Source organism: Eulemur rufifrons, chromosome 9, assembly GCF_041146395.1.
Source record: "Eulemur rufifrons isolate Redbay chromosome 9, OSU_ERuf_1, whole genome shotgun sequence".
Classification (NCBI taxonomy): Eukaryota; Metazoa; Chordata; class Mammalia; order Primates; family Lemuridae; genus Eulemur; species Eulemur rufifrons.
The window spans coordinates 54,894,288-54,909,403 of NC_090991.1; the positions used below are offsets into that span (position 1 = coordinate 54,894,288).

At 56.9% G+C, this 15,116-nt stretch overlaps 1 protein-coding gene across 4 annotated transcripts in view; it reads left to right on the top strand.

Annotated features, from left to right (window-relative positions):
* RPTOR (regulatory associated protein of MTOR complex 1) overlaps positions 1 to 15,116 on the top strand; it is a 281,234-nt gene that overhangs the window by 229,145 nt on the left and 36,973 nt on the right. For 3 of the 4 annotated variants that reach the window (XM_069482962.1, XM_069482963.1, XM_069482965.1), the window contains 7 exons: positions 1,771 to 1,836; positions 2,252 to 2,443; positions 3,161 to 3,301; positions 4,049 to 4,166; positions 5,053 to 5,193; positions 5,600 to 5,758; positions 12,385 to 12,503. In XM_069482962.1, the coding sequence (XP_069339063.1) occupies positions 1,771 to 1,836; positions 2,252 to 2,443; positions 3,161 to 3,301; positions 4,049 to 4,166; positions 5,053 to 5,193; positions 5,600 to 5,758; positions 12,385 to 12,503 (936 nt within the window). The remainder of the gene's footprint in view (positions 1 to 1,770; positions 1,837 to 2,251; positions 2,444 to 3,160; positions 3,302 to 4,048; positions 4,167 to 5,052; positions 5,194 to 5,599; positions 5,759 to 12,384; positions 12,504 to 15,116) is intronic. The other variant, XM_069482964.1, reaches the window with a different exon arrangement.

Below are 15,116 nucleotides of genomic sequence, written 5' to 3' on the forward strand. Positions count from 1 at the left end.
AAACCGAAGGCTTGTCCTACTCTCAGGTTCTGAGTTCGCACTGCCTGTGTGTGTGACACGGCGAGGAATTAACACGAACCCAGGATCCTTGAAGTCTGGGGTCCCGGAAGCAGCACATGCAGAACCTTGCTGTGGGGACACTCGCGGCACAGACTCAGGCCAAAGACACCCTGCGCCCAGCCCCCCGTCAGACCAGCCACGGGAGGGGGACAAGCAGGGAGAAGACGGGAGTGTTGGCACCCAAGAGCGGAAACCAAGGGAGTTGGCGAAAAAGATGATAAAGTTAATGGAGTATGTTCCAATTGATTGAATTAAGACAACTTGGTTAAGTTTGCCAAACAGCAAGCCGCTGTGGCGTTTCTTCAGGGATGCGTTTGTGCCCGTTGTAGGAGAACAGTGTATTCTCTGCTGCTTACTCATCCTCCAAAACGATAAAGATTTTTTTCTAATAAATCTGGGAAAAAACAGAACCTGCAATGGAAGAAAAGACAGTCACTACTATTGGAAACTCAGTAGACGGCAGAACAGACACAGCCAAGAAGGGAATTGGGGAGGAAATGACCCGCGGTGACCTCTGGGACATGAGGAAGGAAGCCACGGGCAAGCGGGAGGGAGGGTGACGGGCTGAGGAAGGTGGCTCTGGAACGACAGGGTAGAGGAAGCAGGGGAGGAGCCGTGTTTGATCAGAGAATGACTGGGAATTCTCCAGATTTGAAGAAAGAAACGAGTTTTCAGATTTAAAGTACACAGTGAACCCTGAGAAGTGTAAATAAAAACAAATTCACACATAGACACGTCACAATGAAAGTAGCAAGTATCATAAATTTAAAAAATGAAGAAAAATCTTGAAAGTAACCAGAACGAACAGAAGGGTCATCTGCAGCGGGGTGGCCGGGGGCACAGACAGTGACTCCGTCAGCACCGGCAGGTGACAGGGCCGAGGCTGCCAGCCTGGACTCCACCCCTACCTGTCACTGCAGTGTGGGGCCACAGAGACTGACAGTTGCCATTGTCCACCCCGTGGAAGATTCGGTAAAGACTGTTGGCCAGGGAGGGGGAGATTGAGCCCAGAGGGGGAGTGAGGTGCGGGGAGCAGCACCGCGCAGACGGGCAGACACACGGGCGCGTCTGAGTGAGCCGCGCTGTCGGGGTGAGCACCAGTCTGCGCTGATTCTAGGGGTTAAACATGGGGAGCAACATTGGATTTAGGGCACCCTAAGAGTCCCACATTAACCCCAGGGGAATATAGAACGAACTAGACTGTTCAAAGCACATGTATAAAACCCAAAGCACCATTAGAAGCTAAAATACATTGATTCCCAAGTCAACAGAGGAGCAAAGAATGGAAATTGATCGGTCCTGTAGAAGAGCAGAAAGGAGGAAAAAACGAAGCAAAATTAGAATGTTGGCTTCATTCGTTTTGCTACCAAAGGGCTCAACTAGAGGACGGGATGCCGAACTAGAACTGGGCTGGGCCGGGGCGGGGGTCGGGGAGCTTCCTGTGGACCCGCGCGACCCACCATCTGACCACAGGGGAGGAGGCACCGTGTCTGTGCCCGTCCCGTGCAGTCTGTGCACTCAGAGGCAAGCCCAGTGCTGTCGGCCTTTTTAAAAAGGTTCCTCTTGTAGAGTCCAGTCAAAATTCAGCGATCAGGCCAGTCTCGTCCTTCAGTTGTGCTTCTGGCTTCTCACAGAGGTTCTGAGGATGACGTCGTGGTGCTTCAGGAATGAACCGTGGGCCACAAAACCAGGCTGGTTTTTGTTTTGCAGGCTGAACACAGGACCATGACGGCGTTCATTCTCGCTGTGATTGTCAACAGCTATAACACGGGACAGGTGGGTACCACAGCCGCTCCCAGCCCCCGGGCCCTCCCCGGCCTTGCAAAACGTTGCAGAACGTTGGCTCGGTGGAACGTGCTGAGAAGCAGGTGCAGCCCGCGCCCATGTCCGGAGAAGGAACTGCTGCTCTGAATGTCCAGGGACGCAGGCAGCCTCAGAGGGCGGGTGCCAGGGCACGCCAGCAACAGGGTGACGCCAGGGGAGGGGCGCCCAGCAGAGGCCAGACCCTTCAGCTAGCCAGCCCTCCGCTGGGTAAATCTCAACTGGCAGGACTTAAAATGTGGAAAATTGAGCAAACCTGAGGTGTAGTTAACAAGCTTCCCGAGAAGCAGTGGCGACCGTCATCCCAGCCAGGCACCCGCCACATGCGGAGTCCACGGCCGAGGACCACCTGTGCCGTCTCCCCCCGCAGGAAGCCTGCCTTCAGGGGAACCTGATCGCCATCTGCCTGGAGCAGCTCAGCGACCCGCACCCGCTGCTGCGCCAGTGGGTGGCCATCTGCCTGGGCCGGATCTGGCAGAACTTCGACTCTGCCCGGTGGTGTGGGGTGCGGGACAGCGCCCACGAGAAGCTCTACAGCCTGCTGTCCGACCCCATCCCTGAGGTAAGCCCTGACCCCCTGAGGTGGCCCAGTCCCCGAGTCCTCCGGGACGCTACCTGGGAAGGGGGTGTGGTTGCCACGCAGAAGTCTGCGCACGCTCGAGGCCACTCTGCAGCGGAAACATCAGGGGCCGCACCCGGCGCCAAGGGCGCTACAGTCAGACCTTGCCGAAGACAAAGTCCCGCTATTGGTGACTCCGTCTGAACCAAGTGGTGCAGCTGCAGGCGGCGGAGCGCCTGGTGTCACCTGTGTGGCAGGGGCCAGTTGATCTTCTCTCCACGGAGAAGAGGACGGGCTGCAGCTCTGCCCAGTGGGGGCCATACCCGCCCCTCCGGCGGCCACCACCCACTCGCCGTGGCCCATCCCAGCCTCCTCCCCTGAACTCCCGGCTCAGTCATCAACATACTCCATGGTGCCTGGTTTGTCCTTTTAATTCCAGAAGAAATGCAGTTCCTGCCTCCTCAGCCTGACTGCAGCCCCTTGCTCCGGGGGCCGTGGGGGCCGTGGGGGCCGTGGGCTGCCCCTGTTGTTCCCCGGCTCCTCCCCCGCAGCTGCCCCGTCCACACGCAAACACTCTGGGCCCCTGAGACTGTGCTGACTGAACTCTGAACTGATCCGAACTGGATTAACTTGCAGGCGGCCTGGCAGAGATGCCGACGGCACACACGCCAGCGTGGGTGACTGACCTCTGCCCCCTGCCCCCTGCCCCCTGCCTTGCAGGTCCGCTGTGCGGCCGTGTTCGCGCTCGGCACGTTTGTGGGCAACTCTGCCGAGAGGACGGACCATTCCACCACCATCGACCACAACGTGGCCATGATGCTGGCCCAGCTGGTCAACGACGGGAGCCCCGTGGTGCGGAAGGTAGGCGGCCCCGCCCCTCGCGGCAAGAGGGCGCCCGCGGCTACCCCTGTGCCGGGCTGAGCCACACGGCCTGTCGGCAGCAGTGAGGACTCGCCCACCACGTGCGTCATTTTGAGAGCAGAGCTTTAAATATTTAATTCTCTCCAAAATGTATTTCTGCACCGGATACTCGTGTGTTTGCTTCATTTAGAGGCTTTTAATGGGCTGCACCTCCTGGCGGCTTGTGCGGCAGGCTCCTCCTCCCTGGGAGCAGCCCCCCCACCCCCGTCGTGATCCGAAAGAGCAGGAGCCCCCACGGGCTGTAGCATGTCCCCTCCCCGCTCCCTGCTTGTCAGCGACTCAACAGGGCAGTTTTATAAACTTGCAAAGTCACTTACCTGTTTAGATGTGGAAATACCAGATCAGTGCCCAAGGTTCGCGCCCCGTGATTGCTGGTTCTGTGCAACCTAAGTTCCCTGCCTCGTCCTGGCCGAAAGGAGGCGTCGGGGAGACACCGGTTCACCGGCTGCTTCAGGGCGAACCCGAGGCTGCTCTTGGAGCAGAGAGTGTTTGCTGGATGGGGGGAAAGCAGAGCTGCCCCCACTGGCTGGAAGGTCGGCCCCGTCCCTACTGCTGCCCGCAGAGTCTCACGCTCACCTCCCGTCTCCACTGGTGACTCCAGCCCTCGGCGGGGGCTTGCGGGTCTCATGCAGTCCCTCGATGGTGTTCCAGCCTCACCAAGTGTCACTGTCCTTCTCCCTCCGGCAGGAGCTGGTGGTGGCCCTGAGTCATCTCGTGGTTCAGTATGAGAGCAATTTCTGCACCGTGGCCTTGCAGTTCATGGAGGAGGAAAAGAACTACCCTCTGCCTTCGCCAGCAGCCACAGGTACAGCGCCGCCCGCTGCGAGCCCGCCGATGGCCTTCCCCAGCCCGTTGCCGAGGCAGCCACAGCCCCTGGTCAGGATGGTGGGCCACCCCCTGGCCAAGGCCAAGCCCAGGCCCCTGGGACACCTGCCCCGCGTGGTCCCGCCCACTGTGGTCCTCTAGGGCAGGAAAGGGGCCACACTGCCCCTCCGACTCACTGCCTTTCCTTTTACCCTTTTCCGGGATTCACACTCGTGGAGATCTTGAAGGACGGAAAGTTTGTGCAGTGGGGCTTGCAGGAAAGAACTTAGCCATCTCCCTGTGCGCGCAGTGTGGCCTCACTGCTGTCGGCGAGTCAGTCGGGAAGCTCCTCCTCCCACATCTGTGCTTTGTGCTGGAGGACGCAGCCCCTGCACGTTGCCGTGGCCGTCTCTCCCTCAGACACGGCCCCTGCAGTGGACAGGCTCGCGGTCCGTAATGGAGCGTGGCTGCCGCCAGCACGTCTGGGAAGAGAGATGGACAGTGAACTTGTGAATCTGCCCACTGAAGGCAGCCGGCGGTGGGGGCGCAGCCAGCGGTCCCGTCCCGCCCATGCCCGGGGCGTGTGGTCAGCTTGGCTCTGCCCTGGCCTCCAGGACAGTGGCCCACGGCCTGTGCCACTAGGCACCTCGTGGGCACTCAGAGAGGTCACAGGTGCCACCCTGTTCCAGGTCTTCTTTACCGTCCGCAGAACAATGAATGGTCGTTGTTCAGCTCTGCCCCGCTGAGCCGTGAGGCCCCCCTCACACACTCATCCTTGTCCAGGTAGCAGCTGTGTCACCTGCCGCCATGGCCGCAGACTGTCTGGAGACGCCGGCCTCCCCTCTCAATGCCTGCCGGTGACGCTTGTCTCTCTCCTTCCTTCCCAGAGGCTGGGAGCCTGACCCCGGTGAGGGACAGTCCCTGCACCCCCAGGCTGCGTTCCGTGAGTTCCTACGGGAACATTCGAGCTGTCACCACCGCCAGGAACCTGAACAAGTCTTTGCAAAACCTGAGTTTGACAGAAGAATGTAAGATACTGGAAACTGGTGTTTGGGTTTGTTCTGAGTCTGTTTATCTAGACGTGTGCCGCTCTGCCCCGGCCCCTTGTCCGCCGGCCGACGCAGTGGTGGCAGCTGTGCGTCCGGACGGGCACAGCAGGGGGTCACAGGGCACACCCAGCATTGCCTGCGGCTGCTCTGAGCTCTCCGCCCCCTGCCCTGCCCTCCCCGTGCCTGTCGTCTCCCGGGGAGATCAGTGAGGGTCTGTGTGTGTATGTGTGCGCACATGTGTGTGTGTGTGCATGAGCGTGTGTGGGCGTGCGTGTGGTGGGCTGTAGTTTTAGAGGAAAATGCACATTTCAGCCGTGTCCCTAACTATGAGACCAGAGGAGGCCCCGGAGGGCACGCGCTGACCTTCCTCCCCGTGTCTCGGCAGCCGGCGGCGCGGTGGCGTTCTCCCCCGGCAACCTCAGCACCAGCAGCAGCGCCAGCAGCACCCTGGGCAGCCCCGAGAACGAGGAGTACATCCTGTCCTTCGAGACCATCGACAAGATGCGCCGCGTGAGCTCCTACTCCTCCCTCAACTCCCTCATAGGTGAGTGGCCGCCTCGCTCAGGCGGGCGGACGCCGGGGCCGTGCAGGCTCCGCTCCCGGAAGCAGGAGAGTTTAAAGCAGTTTCACTCTGATGTAACATTTTCCAGGCCATTCCAGGGGTATCTGAGCTAGTCGGTGTGGTCATGTAGGAAGGCTGCTAGAACCTTCCGTCCTTTTCTGGTAAACAGATAAGAGTCCTTCACGTGTGTCAAACTCCCGGTAACGTAGAAAGGCTGCTTCCGAGCGGGGGTGATTCTGCCTCCGGGAGATGTTTTGGTTGTCACACCTGGGGTGCAGTGGGGCATTCCTGGCACCTCGTGGGCACGGCCAGGGTTGTGGCTCAGCGTCCTCCGGCACCCAGGACGGCTCCACGGAGGTGTCACTGTGAGGCCAGGAGCCCTGCGGGGGAGGCGGGACAGGCCGTGCCCCCCTGAAGCTCCCCAGCCTCGCTCACCTGCAGGGTCTCCACTGAACCTTCACATCTGCCCGTCCAGCAATTTGACACTTTGCTGCCTGGAAATTAAAATCTGAGTTAAGGGTCAGATTTGTCTCTTATTCCACCGTGGATGGTACATTCCTGAGTTCTGCCAGGATTCCCCGTGTACCACAGGAGATAGGAACTCACCGTATTTTCTTATTGGGTAACTGTGTTCATCTTCAAACTGCTGGTGACGTATTCAGGACATAACTAAGGGAGCCCCCTCTTCTCTTTTCTGACCACCCTGTGTGGCCTACAGGCTTTACTTGCATTTTTTTTTAACGCACTGACTGCTACACTAGAAAAAAAATTTTTTTCCTTGGGGCCACAGTATTTTATTACAAAAATAGAATAGAAACTTCTAAAACAAAATGATCCTTTCTAATTTAATGAAAAATTTGTTATTTTTCACTGTTTTCTGTGCAAGAGTTAAATGCAACTTGAAAAATAGTTCTATTAGCTCCCAAGGTAAAGAGATGTGTGAGTTACATACGCTTCACAAGGCCCCGGGCTCAAAACTAGTGTGAGTTAAATACAACTCACATGGCAGTTAATGTGTTAACATTAAGAAGCATTTTAGGCCGGAGTGGTGGCTCACGCCTGTAATCCCAGCACTCTGGGAGGCCAAGGCAGGAGGATCATTTGAGGCCGGGAGTTCGAGACCAGCCTGAGCAAGAGCGAGACCCCGTCTCTACCAAAATAGAAAAATGTGCTGGGCAGCCTGGCAGCACCTGTGGCCCCAGCTACCTGGGAGGCTGAGGCTGGAGCCCAGGAGTTGGAGGCTGCAGTGAGCCATGGCGACTCCACTGCACTCCAGCCCAGCAGACAAAGCGAGACCCTGTCTCCAAACCACACACAAGGAGCATTTCAGACGTGCAAAAGTTAACAGAGCCTTACGTGAGAAACAGCTGTGTTTGCCGTGTTCCCCCCTTGAGGAATTACAAGTTGAATTCGAGCCCCAGCCCCTCCAGACTGTCACGCGTTTCCCTGCCTGAGCCCCTGTGGACACACGGTGCGTCTCTGAGGTCTGTGACTCACGTCGGTGCCGCCGTGCAGCACGGGACCTCGCAGAGCCCGTGTCTTTCTCTCCGCTTCCGTGCCCGTGCTTGTCCTCGTGCTCATCTCACCACCTGGAGTCACAGCACATGCACAAGCGTTGAAAATCCACGACGCAGAATCCCGTTACGCAAAGCACTCACCTGCTTAAAGCCAGTTTCTTATTTCAACCAAAACAGCGATCTCTTTCGCCTCCTTCACTGGATGTTGAGAAAGTTTTCAAAGCTGTGGCACCTAGAATGTCATCACTGCCACCTGCAGCACCAGAACCAGCCCTCCCGCCGCCCCGCCAGGTCCCTCCCGCCTCTTCGTGCTCCACCCGCCATGCGTGTCCTCGGTCACAGAGACCCCCGCTGGAGGAAGCCCCCGGGGAGGACCGCGTGCCTGCAGGTGCCGCGCACAGTGGGGCCGGGATAAATGTGCGCACCTTAGCCGGAACCTGGGTCTCTGTTCTGCCGCAGCCTCGGAATCGTCTTTGTCGTCTCCGCCCCACCTGTCTCTCACTGGCTATCTGGCCTGACACACAGGGGTCCCCAAACCAGTCCCTCCCGTTGCCGGGCGCCCACCACCATGGATGTGTTGCCGGGCGCCCACCACCGTGGATGGCGCCGGCCCGTCCGCAGGCGACAGGCAGGTCTTTGTCAACTCCAGCTGCACACACGTCCCTCTCCTGAGAAGCTTCGCTAAAACTGCGTGTCCTGTGGAGTCCGAACCAAGCCTAACGTCAGGGCCTCCCGCAGCTGCTCCCCTGACACCCGCAGCACCCCCAGGCTGGCCGCCGCTCCGCCACCCGCACAGCTCAGAGCCAGTGTCCCTGCCCCTTTGGGTGTCTCCGCGTTGCCTGCTTGAGCAGCTTCGTCCAAACGCTGAGTTGCCAGTTTTGTCACCAAGCTCCTGTGAAGCTGTTGCTTCTTGCCGACGTGTTTGGTGGGCAGCCTCACCTGTCCCTCCTCCCGCTCTGACCTGCCCGGGGTCCCAGAAGCCCACGGGTGGGAGGGTGGAAGGGCGGCCTGAGGACTCTGCTGGCCACGGCCGTGCGTCCTGGGGGTGCAGCCCCCTCCGCGCGTTTCTCACACTCCGGCCGGCCGGCACCGGCTCTATCCAGCCACGCTGCCGTGCTTATCCTCCAGTCTCTCCTCCCTTCACCCGCATGGTGGCCAGAGTCCGGCCTCAGCCGTGCCGAGAGAACAAGGTGGGATTGGTTTCTGTTCAGGGACTTGACCAAGAGGAGTCTGGTGACCTGCATGCGTGCACTTCCCGCCAAAACAGTCTCGTCCCCAAAGCCCTAGCGAGAGGTGGCTCAGAGGCCTGGGCCAGGGGGACCAGTGTTCAGGACTCTACTAACTGCGGTGACATTTTTCCATTTCGAGAAAGCGTTGCCACAGTAACAGATCCAAGTTGGAGCCGTGGCCGGGGCAGAGGAGGGTGCAGAAGGACCACAGTGGCAGTTTTTCTTAGAGATGGGGTCTCACTAAGTTGCCCAGGCTGGACTCAAACTCCTACGCTCAAGCGATCCTCCCACCTCAGCCTCCCAAACAGCTGGGACTGCAGTTTCCTTTCTTCTAAGGCACCAGGAAGTCCCAAAAGGAGCGTCCTCCATGAGCCCTGCACTTGGGTCTGGACCCCATGGCAGCGAGTCTGGGTTTCAGGGTAGAGGAGGTGTCCTGGTTTTCGCCTTTGCTGAAGAAAAGCCAGCCTTCGGACCCGCAGGGAGAAAGCTAAGTAGGGTTGCTGCCAAAGGAACCGCACAAGTCCTGAAAGACGGTTTTACAGCCCATTAATTTGTTTTCTTCTTGTTGGAAAAGAGTGGTGAGAAAACAAACAGCATTGTTTTCCGATGTCACAAGATTAATTATGTTTTTAGAGCAAAAGGCCTTGATTAAAGGCCATCATTAAGCGTGCCTTGTAGGCACATGGCGGAGCATGCCGAGATGTGGGCGCGGCCATCTCGCCTGGGAGGTGTGAGCAGCTGTGAGGTCCTGGGCTCCGCTGGCCGGGAAGGAAGGAAGGGCAGAGCGACTGGCAAGTGTGACGCTCTGAGTCACGGGCGCAGCCCCTGGGGAGATGGGAGTCCCTCGGGCACCTGGGGACAGGAAGGCAGGTCGCAGGAAAGGGACACTGAGAGCCCTGGGCTTGGGCATGGATTCCTGGAGCTGGGCAGAGGCCCTTGGCCACCCACGTCCCTCAAGGGGAGCTTCAGAGGATGTGACCCTGCTGTGCCAGCCCCCCAAGACCAGGTGACAGGCTGGCGGCTCTCACCCTCCTCTCTGAACCTCTCTGCCAGCCGGGGCCTTCTAGGATTCACAGTTGCTGCAAAGCTCCAAGTAAATTTCCCTGCGTCCCAGACTATTTAGAAAGTTGTGGCTGTTGCTCTGAAAAGTAAATTCTGAAACCGTTTGTTATGATCTCTTGTTACTTTTAGTCTAGACACGAAAACAGGCTCCTGGCACTCACGGGAGTTCAGCGAAGGCCAACACAGGAGCCTGTCGGAGCGTCTGACAGCTCGGAGCCTTCCGGCTGCTGTTCCCCTCGTGGGGGGAACTCGGGCCCCTACCCTGGTCCAGGGGGCTGGGTCCACGCATGAAGGCGGCTGCGTTCTCGTTGGAAACGGCAGCTTTAAAAACAGGACAGGTCACGTAACGGGGAGGCCAAGAGGATGTCCTGGCCAAACCAAGGAAAGAAGTGGAATAAGGGTAACAGTTCCAGTGTTACGACTGTTTTACTAGTGAATATAATAGTTCGCCATCCCTTGCGGTTACAGAGACTGGCAAAGGTCAGATATTCTTCCCGGTTTCACCAACAGTGTGACATGAAAGTTGAGGTCCCCCGCGGTGCACGGGGGCTGGTTCCAGGACACCAAGTCCCTGACATTCAGGACCTGGGTAGGGAATGGCGGAGCTTTCACACGTGACCTGCGCATCTTCCCACATACCGTGATGGTCTGTAGGTTACTCACCATACCCATATGGTGTAAACGCTGGGTGATGGCTGTTACACTGTATTGGCTTTTTATTTGTATTGTTCTTTGCTCTGTTGTTTTCAAATATTTTTGATCCATGGTTGGTTGAATCCACAGATGCAGAACACACAGAGGGCCGACTACAATAAAAATAAAGTTTTAAAACTAGGGCGGGGCCAGGCACAGTGGCTCACTCCTGTAATGCCAGCACTTCAGGAGGCCAAGGCAGGAGGATCACTTGAGCCCAAGAGTTCGAGATCAGCCTGGGCAACATAGCAAGACCCCATCTCTAAAAAAAAAAAAAATTTTTTTAATTAAACAATAAAAATAGCTCATTCATATCACCCCTCGTCCATGCCAAGCCCTTTACTGGGGCTGTTCACCAGGCCCTGATCTCAACCCGCCAGGTATAGGCATCTGTTGTCTAGACCTTATGATTGAGGCCTCGGGTCCCGCAGCTCGGGAAAGGAGGAGCTGGGCTCCCCCCCGCGCAGCCTGTGCCCCTTCCCCACGTGCGGGCGGAAGGCGCCTGCGGGTAGGACTGGCTGGGCGCCTGCGGTCGGGTTGCCAGAGCGACAGCATGCGGGCGCAAAGGCCTGGTTGCTCCCATGCCCGAGCGCTCCTCACCACCCCCTTGTTTCACGCGGAGGGTTCATTATCCGAATCCAGCCGGATTCACCGTCCGCATCACTGTCCCTTCACAGCTCAGCGTCACCCGGCAGCCAAGCTGCTCAGGAAGCTGCTTCCGATGCGTCACTCAGCCAGAGGAAGCCGTGAGCCCAGGAACAACAGCGGGAGGGGACTTTGAGCAGGAGCTGCGGTGGGCTTGAGTCATCTCCGTGAGACGCCCGCAGGCCGAGAGCAGGGGCCGCACCGCCCGCCTCGTGGGGCTCTTTCTTCCTCCCGCGTCGTAACTCAGGGGCTGCCACCAGTGAACTCGGAGCAAGAGCTCCTCCCACCCTCCTCTCTAAAGGAATGGAGACGCAGCCGCTGCCGGGCGGCCTCACCTAGCGCCACGCACAGTTCCCACCAACAGGCGTCTGCCAGGGCAGAAAGGCAGATTTTAGGAAATTTTACCAAACAGATCCTCAGCTGCCTGAGAGCTGTGGAATCTGAGAGTTGAAAGTGCTTCCGAATCCGGGCAGTGTGGGAGGAAGACGGGCTGATCGTTTTCATTTGCTCTGTGCACGCGGCCGGGGTCCTCCCCGAGCCAGAGTGCGTTTGCCCGACGTGTGTCATCTGACTCACGTCAAGCCTGTCTTCCCACACGCAGCCTTCCTGGCTCCTGGGCGTGAGGCTCATCAGGGGGTGCTCATTGAGCACAGGCCTGCGCAAAGGGGCGCTGCCCTGGGGAGGCGTCTCCTCTGGGTGCAGGACGAGAAGTCCCCCCGCAGCGGTGGGAAGCGCCGGCCCTCAGAGCAATAACGTCTCTTTAGGCCCGGCCTCTTGGGGATTAGCACCGATGTGGGCAGCAGGAACACGGGGAACAAAGTGGGGTCGAGCAGCTGCATGGATGGTGCCCTCCACACGGTCCCCTGGCTTTCCCTCGTGGCCACCACTTGCCCTCGTCACATACGGCATGTCTGCATCCCCGATCTGTCTTGTCATCTCTGCCTGTCTTTGGGACAAAGGGCACGTCACACACACCTTTCGTGAATCCCTGGGAACTCACGGCAGCTGCGTGCAGAAGTGGGCGAGAGGCGCGCAGCGGGTCCCGGTGCCCGAGGCGAGTCTGGTGCAGGGGGCGGGGGGCAGGGGCAGGCAGCGGCTTACACCCCTCGGCAGCTCAGGAAACCCAGGGCGCAGCTCAGATGCCACCCTGGGCGCCGTCGTCCTGTCCAGCCAGCTGAGGCGTCTGAGATGGAAGTCAGCCCTCCCCAACCCTGTTGTCCTTTTACAAAGATTCGGCCTTGAAAGACGGAATCGGTGTGGTCGGGCCTGTTTACGGCTGGGATTCCACAGTCCCGGCCGTTACCAGAATACCAGAGCGGGAGTGTCCCGTGACCCCAGCTCTCTAAAGCAGCGCTTGCTGGTGCCACGGTTAGGCTTTCAGAAAAGGGAACCACGTCAGCAGCCACGTAAGGATGCGTGGCAGCTGTCTGCTACTAAACCATCTCCTGTTTCTCTTTCCCAGGTGTTTCTTTCAATAGCGTTTACACCCAGATCTGGAGAGTCTTGCTGCATCTGGCGGCTGACCCCTATCCGGATGTTTCTGACCTGGCCATGAAGGTTCTCAACAGCATCGCCTACAAGGTAGGTGTGATGGGACGTTGTCACCGATGCTCGCACGCATCTGATTTTCAGATGTGACCATTCAAGCAGGGAACTCCAGGCACAGCCAGATCTACAGCGTGGTTTAGAAAATATATAAATAAAATGCACTTTCAATGAGCATTTTGAATCTGGAGGTTTGTGGTGCATCCTGAACTATACATGCAGCTTCAGCCGGGGCACACTTTGCTGTATTTGCTCACCCGTGGCAGGGTAGTTACGTGAGGATCATCGTCATGTTTCATGATCATGTTTTTTGTGTTTGTTTTTAGAGACAGGGTCTCACTACGTCGTCCAGGCTGGAGTGCAGTGGTGTCACCCTAGCTCACTGCAGCCTCCAACTCCTGGCCTCAGGCAACATTAGTGGGTGGGTTAAGTTTCTAGAATTCATGTTGGATGAAGGCAGCCCTGGCCAGGTCACAGTCTTTGCCACGGGTCTCCGACACACACAGGTATCTATGGCCTCTTCTTGCTTTCTGAGGTCCAGGATGGCCTGTGGACCTTGGGCCCCCCGGGTGCTTCTGGCAGCACAGCTGCAGGCTGGCACTGTTTAGGTGCTTTGGCCGTTTTTCCCCAATTAATTTAGCTGCTTGGATATTTTGGTTATGGTGAAATCAGTATATAAGTTGTCAGTGGTTTTTATGTCTTTAATCTTACTGAAAAATCAGCTTGAATTATTTAAAATGTGATCCCAGTACCTAATCTTGAAGTTCATGACTGTGAGTTCATGGCTGTAGCCTGACCTCAGGCCGTTACCCAGTTCCCCTTAGGGACCCGGCTGGCACGTGACCCAGGGGTGCTGTGCCCTGCGGCGCGGGGACCACCACAGCCTCCGCAGCCCTGGCTGTGCAGACGGGGTGTGAGCTGTGCAGCTGGGGGCCGGAAAGGCACGCCCGCCCCACTGTGAGGGAACTGAGCGTCTTACACATGATCGTTCATGCTGGCAAATCCTGAAGAGTTCCCGTGGTGCCTCTAGGACGTGTTGTCTGCCGAGGCCCAGACACCTCATCGCGGCAGCGTTTGCCGTCGGTGCCAGCTTCGCCCGTCTTGAGGGACTCACGCCCCAGGGTGCGTGCGGTGTCCCCCAGCAGACATGCCACAGCCAGAGAGACAGAGACCAGAGAGGGCCTCCCCCAGAAACCCTGCCGTGGCACAGTGCCGTGTGCGTGCGTCTGCCCCAGCGTGTGTGTGTGTGTGTGTGTGTGTGTGTCTGTGTGAGTGTGCGTATGCGTGTCTACAAGTGTGTGTGTCTGTGTTTCTATGTGTGTATCTGTGTGTGAGAGCATATTCATGTGTGTCTATAAGTGTGTTTCTGTATGTGTCTGTGTGTCTGTATGTTTCTATGTGTGTGCCTGAGTGTCTGTGTTTGTTTTTAAGTGCAGACATTGCTACTGAAGGCTCTGAAAGCATAAACATCAAGGAAATCCTTTCTTGTCTAATTTTAATTTCTAGAAATGCCTTACTTTCCTGCTCTAGGAACTGAGGGGATTACATTTCTTTTTACATAGAAATGAGCCTATTTTAGATATTTAACTCTGAAGCCAAATTTTTGTTCATCAGAGTCAAAAACAGCCTTATTGCTGTGGAATGCCCCGTAGGATTCTATATTCAAATATAGACATTGCCGCCAGCTCTGTATGAGAGAACCCACACAGCTCCAGAGCTCTGTGGTCTGCTCTCATGCATTTATATCCCGTTCCATGGGCTTGGGGTTTTTCATTTTGCTTTTATTTTTTATCTTTTTTATTTTTTTATTTTTTATTTTTTTGAGACAGAGTCTTGCTCTGTTGCCCGGGCTAGAGTGCCGTGGCATCATCAAGCTCACTGCAGCCTCAAACTCCTGGGCTCAAGTGATCCTCCTGCCTCAGCCTCCCGAGTAGCTGGGACCACAGGCGCCACCACCATGCCCAGCTAATTTTTCTATTTTTAGCAGAGACGGGGTCTCAGTCTTGCCCAGGCTGGTCTCCAACTCCTGACCTCAAGCCATCTGCCTACCTCGGCCTCCCAGAGTGCTGGGATTACAGGCATCAGCCACTACACTGGGCCTTTTGCTTTTATTTTTTATTATGGAAGATGTTAAACCGTGTAGATGTAGGAGGAGGACAGTAATGTCCCTCAGGACCCTGTCTTTGGCCCCAGCAGCCCTTGCCTGGCCACTCCTGCTATCCGGGCTTTAGGACGACACTGAGAAGGGAACTTCAAGCAGTAGGTGCTCAAGTGCCAGGGCCACGTGTGTTCACCGTCACTTCTTTTTATATGTTAATGAGGAAATTTATGAACATAAACACATAAACTCACCTGACAATAGTGCCATAGCCTCTTGGTACTGTAAGGAACCAGAACGCCGGCCCACCTGCTCTATGTGCAAACCAGACACGCTGGAAATTAGCAATTAGCATACTTAATTAAAGCTTAAAAGGTTTACTCATGGAAGGAAGGCCTGAGTGAGTAATGAAAACTGAGACTGAGATACCCAGAAAAGCGCATTCAAAAGTACCATTAAACCTGTGATTAACACCTCGCTTCACACCTGCATAGCGCGGGTCACCTGTCCATGTCCTTCCTTTACAGTCCTATTGTCACGCGGGGTTTCCT